At 36.7% G+C, this 11,333-nt stretch overlaps 1 protein-coding gene across 1 annotated transcript in view; it reads left to right on the forward strand.

Moving 5' to 3' along the window:
• LOC135223630 (son of sevenless homolog 2-like) overlaps nucleotides 1-3,859 on the forward strand; it is a 547,573-nt gene extending 543,714 nt beyond the window's left edge. Inside the window, 1 exon segment of the mRNA XM_064262244.1 lies at nucleotides 1,290-3,859. Coding sequence (XP_064118314.1) covers nucleotides 1,290-1,411 — 122 coding nt within the window. The 3' untranslated portion in view covers nucleotides 1,412-3,859.
• The last annotated feature ends 7,474 nt before the right edge of the window (nucleotides 3,860-11,333 follow it).

Raw genomic sequence — 11,333 nt, forward strand, 5'->3', positions numbered from 1 at the left:
TGCGGTGTTATCAAATAATCAAACCCTCTATTCAGTAGCAAATACTCCACTCTCTAGCAAGGGGGAGTGAGGAGTGATAATGAATTTCTGGTTTATTTGGTTTGTTATTGAACAGTTGGCTGAGTTGTTGGATATCGGATTATCTATCTTCTCACGGGCATTGGTCCACCTCCTGTGGATATTTCTTCTTGGAGGTGGGCTGGTGGGTTATCCCCCAGCCAGTTTAGGATGTCCATATCTCCCACCAAGTATGAGTCTATCCTATTGTTAAGACCGAAGGTTTGTTTTGCATATGAACGAATGACAAACTTTTAAAAATAATTTGTATTTTTCATAGCTAACAAACCTGAACTCTTAACATTTTACTGCCCATCTCTAGCCACCCCTCTGTCATCTTATGACATCCTGGGTTGGGAAAGATTAACGTGATGGCGTTGGTTGCGCGGTCTTTGACCAGCTTTCACTCAAAATGCGCATGCGTTGCTAGATTTCACGGATTCCTTGCTTTACAATCTCTGATTGTTTAACCAGTTCCAGCTAGGCACTTGAAAATTATCCCATTGTTAAGACCTCAGGTTTGTTAGCTAGAAAAATACAAATTGTTTTTAAAAATTTGTCATTTTGTTTAAAGCACCTTAAAAATATCATGTGAAAGATTAAAATATGTTTTTCCTGTTGCTCCATCATTATGGGCACGTTAATAACAGTATATATGAAAAAACCTACTTTTTGTAAATACAATGTTTATTACATAGCCCTACATCAACTTTTAGTGAATATTAGAGATAGCCCTCAAGTCCGGTAAGACCCTGCTTCTCCCTCACATTCAGTATTCAGTGTTGTTTTTTAATTGCCTTCATTCACATTGCATGTTAAATTTTTTTTCAGAATAATTTTTGTTTGTTAGAGCCTCCTCCCAGCTACTGAATGTATCGTGATAGACTGTCATGGTTAAGTTACAGATTTTTAGTTACTTTGGCCCCCTTCTTATTGACATTTAATCAACAAAAATTCTTGGTTGACCACCTGCAATACAGCATATAACTAATTTTCTTTTCTCATGTGATTTATCCTTTAAGAAACAATATAGAGTAGTTATATTGGAATTTCAGTGAAATTAAGAAATTAATTCCATTTGCACACTTAACTGGGTGATCTGTGGTTAACTGGAAAATAATCATGTGCTAGATATACTGTACAGTTGTTAATACAATTCAGTTTATTGCAAAAATCATTCTCATTTTAAAGTGAGACAATCTGTAACCTTTTCTTTCTTTTATCTGTTCTAGGATTGCCAGGAAGTAGTATGAATGACAGTCCAGCTGAACCAAATGACCACCCACCAACTCCACCGCCCAGGCTTGCTTATCGTCACACGTTTTCTTTCTCTTACGACCACCACCAGTCATAGACTCTGCCCCATGTGTGGGTTATCTCAGCCATGTAGTAGAAATACATCCTGGTCACTTATTAGCTCTATTAACTCCAGCTTTGTTGTGACTGCAATACATTTCAATAATTTATTGTTTTAATTCCTGTTTGAATCACACTTTACATTTTAAAATTAAACTACTATTTGAGAGGAATGTTCCGAAATGAAAATTTAACTGTATATTTAAGTCATTTAAATTACACATGAAAGTCTGGATAAATTTATTACGTCTCTATTCCAAAACTTGAGTAAATCACCATGTGGCAGTTAATGCTATCCCATATATCAATGTAATTAAGAAAATTATAACATCAGAAAAGGAGTGGATTTTAATCTGTTAAAACTCTACCTACACTAAAATTAAGAGGCCTATTGTATGGAGTACTAAGAAGCATCAAATACAAATAAAGTTAAATATTTAATTTCTCTGGTATTAGATGTCATCAGTCTGTTTAATTTGGATGGAATATTTGAGGATAATTTAGTAATAATGTACCTGTACATTTGCTAGTTTTGACATGGTTGCCCATATGTAAATGCCAATAAACACTTAAGTATTTTTATAAGAAAACCATCATACCTTATCTATGCAAGCATTATATTTTAGCAAAGTCCACACATTTTTGATGTTGATATAGCAGTTCAAGGAAAATTATTAGTAACATTTCAATCATTCATCCTGAGCATTAACCAAAAGCATCACACTCCTAGTGAACATTTCACTGTAACATTGTCGATTCAGATTCAGGATGATAATCAATTTAATTTTGCATAAGTTTTACTTCACACCTCCCCAATGAGTCTACTCCAGTTCTAATTTAAAATCAATAATCAATATCAGTGGCTTTGGCAAATTAGCTTGATATAATCAAAACCTAAAGATGGGATAGAATCATATATTTTTATGTAATTTTGAGATAATTTGCAATTTTACGATAATTTTGCACAATCAAGAAAGATATTCTCAATTTGTATATTTTTTCAGCTAAAGTTTAGAATAATTAATATTCTTCTTCAACTTTTTCCTTTTCTATTATAAATATTTATCAGACTTTAAAGCTATTTAGTAGAAGACTAAGCTAAAGTGCCTAGTGTATTGAGCATTCCAACGAGCCATTGCATGTGAATTACTCGTGCATTTAAGTTGATGTATCCAACTGCTGTAGTTATGGCAAGTGCCTAACAGTCACAAGGTGTGCAGCTTTTGTTTATATTAATAGATGTTTGCTGATTCCTTGTATATGTAACTTAAGTGTTCAATTTCAATTTCTCATCATCTTGAAATCTCTTTTTAAGATGGTCTTTACTTCTTATTACTCTACATGGTCTGGAGAGCCTAACTGTACAGGGCCAAAGTAACTTGACACATGACCTACAAGAGTTTTATATAACGTACCCCAATGAAAAAGTCGTGGGAGATAAATCTCAGGACTTTGTATGAAAAGTGGGTCATCAGTCAGAAGTACTTTTACTTTTTATTACATATACCTGAATTGTGATAATATGAAATAAGAGAAATGTTAAACTCGTTAGAATATTCAGGTGGGAGATAGGTGAGTAAATCAGTTTCCCCTCAAGGAATAATATATTTCATCTAGTCAGGGCAAATTGGCAGTGGGAGGCTAGTAAGGCTGGCTGTAGTGTTGGGGGAGTTTGGTGCTCGCCCATCTTCATAATCAATCATTTGTTTAATTTTTTCTCTGTTCAATATTTTTGTGGACTACCTGCCTCAACTTTGCACACTCAGTATTACGCAGTTCTAAGTGCAGGCTCATGGAGAAGAAAGAAAATCTTACATAACTATAGTTTCTCTCCAAAGTTACTTGTACTTTAGATCAGTCAAAAGTTGATAAGCTTATTAACTGAGGCAGCAATGAAGGCAAGAGATTATATCTGTGATGTGTTTGGGGGCAGACTACAGGCATTTAAGAAGACAGTCATCCTGTGTGCAGTGACTGTTGTTTTGGGGCAATCCAAGGAAAGTGAGTCAAGTGAATCATCACATTGTTTAATAAAAAAAAAAGTTTAGTTAATTTTTATGCTAATTTTAAATGTTCTAATAATAGGAATTTTGCAAAGACCAGCTTTCAGAGCAGTCCTAAAGAGAAGGACTACACTGTATTTCCCTGTCTTAAACTAAGATCCTGAAGTAAGACATGCATTCCAGGTACATGTGTAGTTGGTTCATAGTTGGATAGTGAAGTAATGATATTTATGGAAAAATCCATTATTTGCTGGTCCAGGTCCCACATTAACACAAGCCAAGCCAGGGTTGCCCCCATAAAGCTTACAATTCCATGCTGTGTAAAGATTCCTATTTTATCTTGTTACAAAAGACAGCGAAATAGTTTGTAGCAAGATTATGTACATATTTATATATTTGTTAACAATAAGTCCTATAATAACATCAAATTAGTCAGATATAAAGTTTTGTCTTATTATCCTTATGATGTGTAAAACAAATTTTGAAGGCACTGTACTAAAAAGTTGAAAAAATAGTACTCTATAGTAACCTTCTTTTGGGATGGAAATGTGTATCCAATTAGTAGAATCTAAAGAAAGTCGAGATATAAGAATAGTCAATTCAAAACAAAAATATGTATAGCAGTGAGCTCTCTCAGTGGAAGTTATTTCTTATCTAATAGTCTCGAGCAATTTAAGAGCAAGTTTATGATATAAAGAAATAAAACTGGCAACTCCAGAATTCTTACTATATTGTATTAAAATTTTATTTAATGGGATGGATGAACAACTTTTAACTTCAATTTTTAAAACCTTTAAATCAGTTTTTACTGTGTGGATGCAAACCTTTTCAAATTAAAAGGGCATATGTAAAATATATTTTTCCAAATCAGATCACACTGTTGTAGTGATTCCCTTCAAGAGACATTACTACTTGTAGTGTGGGATCTCCAAAACTTGTAATTTTTTCCATTTGAGTCGCCTGTTGGGAGTTCATGACCCTTGAATCATTTCCCAACTCAAACAGGGAAGGATTAATCGGTCGGTAAGGACAAGCCTTGTTAAGATGAGGCAAACTCCAGCCAAGTTTTTTCAATGAATAAAAGGTCCTCTCCAGTTTGTGGCAGCTTCCAAGTGTGCATTGAACGTAAAAAAATATCCAGAACGACTAAAAAATATGGGAATAATTACTGGAAGGTGTAGCTCTCTGGGAAGACGCTGGTTAGAAACATGAATAAAGTACTGTATATGTATCTGGTGAGGCAAAATAGAATGATGTTGGCATTGCAGTTCCAATATGCAATTGTGGAAGTTGCTGAAGAGTTAAGAAAATTGAATGAAGTAATCAAGAATAATAATAATGCCTATTAATCATACCTAACACTCATTTAGCCATAATAAGTTAGTTCTTGAAGTTAGATATTTCAAGGACAATCAGTGTGAGAAGAGTTTATCTTTGATAAAGTATGATGGGCATACCACATGGCAAGAAAGATTGCTATCCTGTATGTAGCAATTTGCCTATTAATGTTATGAAATAATATCTCATGCAGTCCATTCTCCCTTCAGTCCAAAGCTCGAGAGCAGAAGGATACAGTGTTGCTAAGTGTAGGGACATTGGGACAAATATTTGAAGCCAAGATTCCCAAATTTATAATATATATATACAGTGGTACCTCGAGATACGAAATTAATCCGTTCCGAGGCGGCCTTCGTATCATGAGTTTTTCGTATCTTGAACCACATTTTACATGTAAAATGGCTAATCCGTTCCAAGCCCTCCAAAAACACCCCAGTATATTTCATAATAAAGCTAAATTGACCTATAAACAATGAAATACTACTACAACAATTTGGACCATTCAATACCTAACTTAATACGTACCAGTAGTACTATAATATGTATGTACCTGTAAATAAAGTGTATTAGTGTACATGGTATACAAGAAATACTACGTACGTATGTACGTAGTTAAAATGTGGAGGAAAGCTTACATTTCGAGTGAGGAGGCTACCTCCGAAAGTGGCGACAGAGAGAACAAAAACCGGCAGATACGTACACTTAACTTTACGAAACACAAAAAATGTCAGGAAAACATAACCTAAACTTTACAAAACACATTAAGAAAACTGTAACACTTAACTTTACGAAAAACTTAAAATTACATTTTTTATTTCTTTTTTTTATTTTTACATTTTTTTTTACTTTTTTATACTTTACTTTTTTTCACAAAATTTCAACTTCTTCACCTCTTTCAACTTTCTGTTTTTTCGTAGTATCACTTGGTTCTTCCTTTTTGCTTACTCCTACTAAAGGCCTCTTTAAAAAATATCTATCCAAGGAAGATTGCTTCTGCCTACTTTTGACAATGTTCCTGAAACGACTCAGGCAAACGTCATAGAACTGTGCAAGCATATGACCTGTGTAAGCCTTTTCGGGGTGTCTCTTTTCTACGAATAATTGCACCTTATGAAAAGCAGCTAGAGCATCCTTAATTTCTGCCGTTGTCATTGAGTCGTCGTCCTCCTCCTCTCCGCTGCTAGAGAACTCTTCTTGAATGACGTTATGTTGCATGGCCTCCAAGTCCTTCAGGTCATCCGTCGTAAGCTCCTCTTGATGCTCCTCGAGAAGGTCATTGATGTCGTCCTCGTCGATGAACCAACCCCATGGACTTGCTGAGTGCAACGATCTCGTCAAGATCTGGTTGCGAAACAGTTTCAGGATCGTCAACTGTTCCTGAATCTGCAGCACCAGCTTTGCCCACGTCGAATCCCTCGAAGTCTCGGGCGGATACAGCATCAGGCCAGAGTTTCCTCCAGGAGGAATTCAAGGTTCGCCTCGAAAACTCCTGCCAAGCTTGGTCAATGAGTCAGATGCATATCACGATGTCAAAATGCTCCTTCCAAAATTCACGCAAGGTGAGGTTTGTGGTATCGGTGATGTATCTCTTGAAAAGATGTTTCGTATAAAGCTTCTTGAAGTTCGATATCACTTGCTGGTCCATGGGCTGTAGGAGAGGGGTGGTGTTAGGCAGAAGATAAAGAACCTTGATAAATGAATACCCCGCTAGGATATCTTCCTCGAGGCCAGGAGGGTGAGCAGGGGCATTGTCCAACACCAAGCAGACATTCAGAGGGAGGCGCTTCTCTTCCAAGAATTTCTTCACTGTCGGGCCGAAACACAGATTTACCCACTCGGTGAACAAAAGTCTCGTTACCCAGGCTTTTGCATTAACCCTCCACATCACTGGAAGCTTCTCCTTAAGCACTTTGTGGGCCTTGAAGGCTCAAGGAATCTCCGAATGATAGACAATTAAGGGCTTCACCTTGCAATACCCACTGGCGTTCGAACAAAATGCAAGCGTAAGCCTGTCTTTCATAGGTCTTATTTCATATTATGACCCGGGGTAGCTTCTTCTCTTTGCCTGCATGATGTACGTCCCACGAGTCATTTTTTTCCAAAAAAGGCCAGTCTCATCACAGTTGAAGACTTGCTGAGAACTGTAGCCTTTGTTAAGAGTCATCTCGTCGAACGTCTTAATAAAGGCTTCGGCCGCTTTCGTGCCCGAGCTGGCCGCCTCCCCATGCCGCACCACCGAATGGATGCCAGTCCGTTTATGGAATTTTTCGAACCACCCATGAGAAGCCTTGAACTCTGGGGTTGTCGTCGATGTCCCTTCTCCTCTGTTGTCTTCGGCCTGGGCAATCACATAGACGAAAATAGCACTGGCCTTGTGGCAGATTGCTGTCTCCGTTATTGTATCGCTAGCGGTTTCTTTGTCTTTTATCTAGACAAGCAGCAGCCTTTCTATCTCATCGTGCATGTGGCTCCTCTTGTTGGACAAAATAGTAACGCCCTTGGAAGCTGTAGCTGCTTTGATGGCTTCCTTCTGCTTAAGGATGGTGCCTATTGCCGACAGATTTCAGCCGTATTCCTTGGCGATCACAGTCAATCGCATACCAGCTTCATACTTTTTAATTATCTCCATCTTCGTCTCCAAAGAAACATTCCTCTTCTTTCCGTGAACTTCAACTTTCTTTGGACCCATGACTACGTATTGTACGTAATTATGTTTTATGTATTATACGTACGTATGTAGTAAAGTTCTCACACAACACGATAAAGTTATACTACAAATTGAAAATCACCTAACGAATTTACATTAATAAACGAATTAGTAATAGAGCGAATGAATTCTGCGTGCTAGATGATACTGATGATGCCACCAAGTGGCCGAAGAAGCACGCCGCTACATAGATGCACGGTGGGCGAGATGCTGACCAATAGGAGAGAAGGATCTTATGGCGGTGGCTAGCATCAGGAACCAATGGGAGAGAGGGAGGATGGTGGCGAGTCTACTCAGTTGGCGGTGCACAAGTTTTAAAATTGTTATCGGTGGTCCGGGTGAATCTCGGACTTTATAGCAACAACCTTTCGTATCTTGAACAATTTTCGTATGTAGAGCCGCAAAAATCTTCGTATTTGCTTTCGTATCTCGAGTTTTTCGTAAGTTGAGCCTTTCGTATCTCGAGGTACACTGTATATATATATATATATATATATATATATATATATATATATAATTATCACATCACTGTGATTCATATAAATCATTCGAGCTACAAATGTCCTTTAATATCTAATTCGCTCTACCTCGGAATTGATATATTTTCATATATGTACCGAAGGGGAATTTTTAGTTGATAATTTCGTCCCTTCATGGGATCGAACCACTGTCCAGTGGACGAGAACGAAATCAGGACGGACAGCGACATTGCCGAATCGGCCAACAGAGAGGCTATAAGTTTATATAGATTCTGACCTTACAAATCACCGTCGAACTTGGTGTTTTCGTAATTAGAATCGATATGAAACCCCCTCTACCATGTTAGCCAATTCGAATGTTTGACCCACGCAGCCATGTTATGAATAATTATCACATCACCGTGATTCATATAAATCATTCGAGCTACAAATGTCCTTTAATATCTAATTCGCTCTACCTCGAATTGATATATTTTCATATATGTACCGAAGGGGAATTTTTAGTTGATAATAATTTTCGTCCCCTCATGGGATCATGTATATATATATATGAATAAGTTGATCACGAAGTATATAAAACGTGATGCTATGTATAAATAAAGGTGATGCCACGGAGGAAAATTGAAAGGTGAGAAAGCCAAGAACTTTCAGTCTTAACACTACCCTTTACTCAGGCACAAGTAAAGGGTCGTGTTAGACCGAAAGTTCTTGGCTTTCTCGCCTTTCAATTTTCCTCCGTGGCATCACCTATTTATATATATATATATATATATATATATATATACATATATATATATTATATATATATATATATATATATATATATATATATATATACATATATATATATATTGGAAATGTGTGATTATACAAAGATTTGTGTTGAAGCTCTTGTTTGTATAGTTGGCACAATACTCGGCCTCTTACACTGTTGCGATTTAAGCAACTTTGCTCAAATCGCAACAGTGGCTGGGCAAGCACTCCTAAAACAAGAAGGCTGAAAGCAGGCGAACTTTCGAAAAGTCAAAAATCTTCTAGAAAGCAGCAATTTAGAAAAGAGTGGTTAGAGGTAAGCAACTTAGAATAGTGCATCGAGTTTTCTTTTTACCTTTTTTAAAAGATATTTTGTAGAATTGAGCATAATATGCATGAGATCGCTATCTACTATAATGAATTACGTAATTATAATTAGGAAATTCAAATTTTTTCTTTCCTGTGAATTTATGTACAAGTGAAAATAAGATGTTAACATTTTCTTTGTCAGTATGAGAATATATTTTTGGTTACATTACTTTTTTTATTTATTTCTAGCAATATTCATAAGTAAATCAATGTGCAAACTAATGTTTTTGGTAGATTATGCCAAATTAAAATGTAGACATTCCTCTGGAAATCCCTAGAAAAGTGGGGACATTTCACATTCTGCGTAGGGATAAACTGGCTCCAGATGACTGATTGGCTTGACAACACTGGAAGGATATAATCGGCTCTTCTTGTTGTTTACTATACCACATTTTCGCATTTCATAACTGCAAGGGCTGGTTTGCCTATGCCCTCATCCATACAAGAGCTAACTTGCATTGCATTAATTAAGTGACTGAATTATGAGAGCTGTCTGCCAGAAAACCAAGTTGCGCCAATGGAAGAAGGGTTGTGGCCATTACCACTTCCCTCTTGTTCACATCCACCCCATAACCCATAACCTTCCTTGGAATGGAATGGATTAATAAATTTAGGCAACACACTCGAACCAATGAGGTCATTCGACACTGTAAGAGAAATTGGGAGAAAATGTTTTAAAGGTGTAAGATGAGGAAACCTCGAAGTTACACCATGAAACAATTGTTAGGGGAAGGTAAAAAGTTAAAATGGAAGACAGTATAAATGGAGATGCAGTAAAAGGAATGAAAGGTGATGCGAATAGGAGCTGAAAAGATGCTGCAAAGAACCTCAAGTAATATCTACTACAGTGCACAGCGTGAGGTACGCTGAAAGTACTAACCCGCCCCCCCACAGGAGTTTACCCTCCTTACATAAAGCCTTGTGGATAGGGGGAAATCATCCATGTGTCCTTCAGCTACTTCAAAGTAGTGCAAGTGACAGTTTTTGTCATTAAGGGACCCCAAAACTAAAAATTATCCCATTGCATGGTTGGAATAATTTTCAAACTTCTCAGGTGGTTTAACTGTGTTCATACACCACACGTTAGTTAATAATCATCAAAATTTTCAATGCCATATGTCTTCTCTTGACACTGGCAAAATACAGTATACTGGAGTGCCTTCGTTTATTATTTCTTCATCTGCTTTGTCCTGGCACTGTATGACACAATCACTTCTTTGCTTTAAATTAAAACATGTCCCGCTGCTGTAATGGTACCTCCAAACATGGCATGCCCTATGAGGTCTATCCCTGCCATCAGTGGAGGCAGAGGTTGCCAGTGAGATTGAACTCATCAGGCAAGTTACAGATTGGTTTATTTTTAAACCAGTCATGTTTTTTATGTGTTGTATTTAAGTCTTTGCTGAGTGCTGCAATTTCTAACCATCCTTGTTAATGTGGTAGTCGGCTTTATCAACGTTGGGTAAGATTAATAGAAATACCAATTTTCTTATTAAAATTATTTGTATACTTACCTAAAATTCATAGTACCCACCTTGCCCAAAAATTAACAGGCAAAGGAAACAATCGCCCTAACATTATGCATATGAAGAAAGGTAAGCAGTGAGTTGAGACAGGCACAAACACCAGGTACACTCGGCAAGGAAAGTTAAGATACAGTTTTTTTAAATTTTCGGACATACATTGTTCAATAATGCCACACCTGGCAACTCTTGAAAGGGGGCGGAGCTTCAAAATCGTAGCGATTGTTGCTTTCTAGATTTCCAACAACTTTACACCATAAAGATTCTGTTGAGGTCCTATAATCATTTATACTTGAATGTAGAAACAGACTCTATATTATTCATTAATGTTGGTTTGGTAACTTCAGTTGAGGGTAGAATATCGATCATCCTTTTTTAAAACCTACTGTGAATCCTTATTTATAAGTAATATTTGACACTAAACACATTAAATTCATACGTAATTGAAGACGGATCTTAAACAATGAGAGAAAGTGTTTTAAAATTTGGGCAGTACTTGTGGAAATCGTGAGGAACAATACAGTAAAGGATGAAATATGACGATAGAGAGAGTGCGCGCAAGCATAGGCCAATCGATAGAGATACTTAATTCATTATATTTACTTTGAGAGATTAAGTGATAATATTTTTTCAAATGTTTCAAAAGTTGAGAGAGAGAGAGAGAGAGCATGCATATGCCTATCTATAGAGATACTTAATTCATTATATACTTTGAGAGATTGAGTGATAATATTTTTTAAAATGTGTT

Source organism: Macrobrachium nipponense, chromosome 10 (genome assembly GCF_015104395.2).
Source record: "Macrobrachium nipponense isolate FS-2020 chromosome 10, ASM1510439v2, whole genome shotgun sequence".
Lineage (NCBI taxonomy): Eukaryota > Metazoa > Arthropoda > Malacostraca > Decapoda > Palaemonidae > Macrobrachium > Macrobrachium nipponense.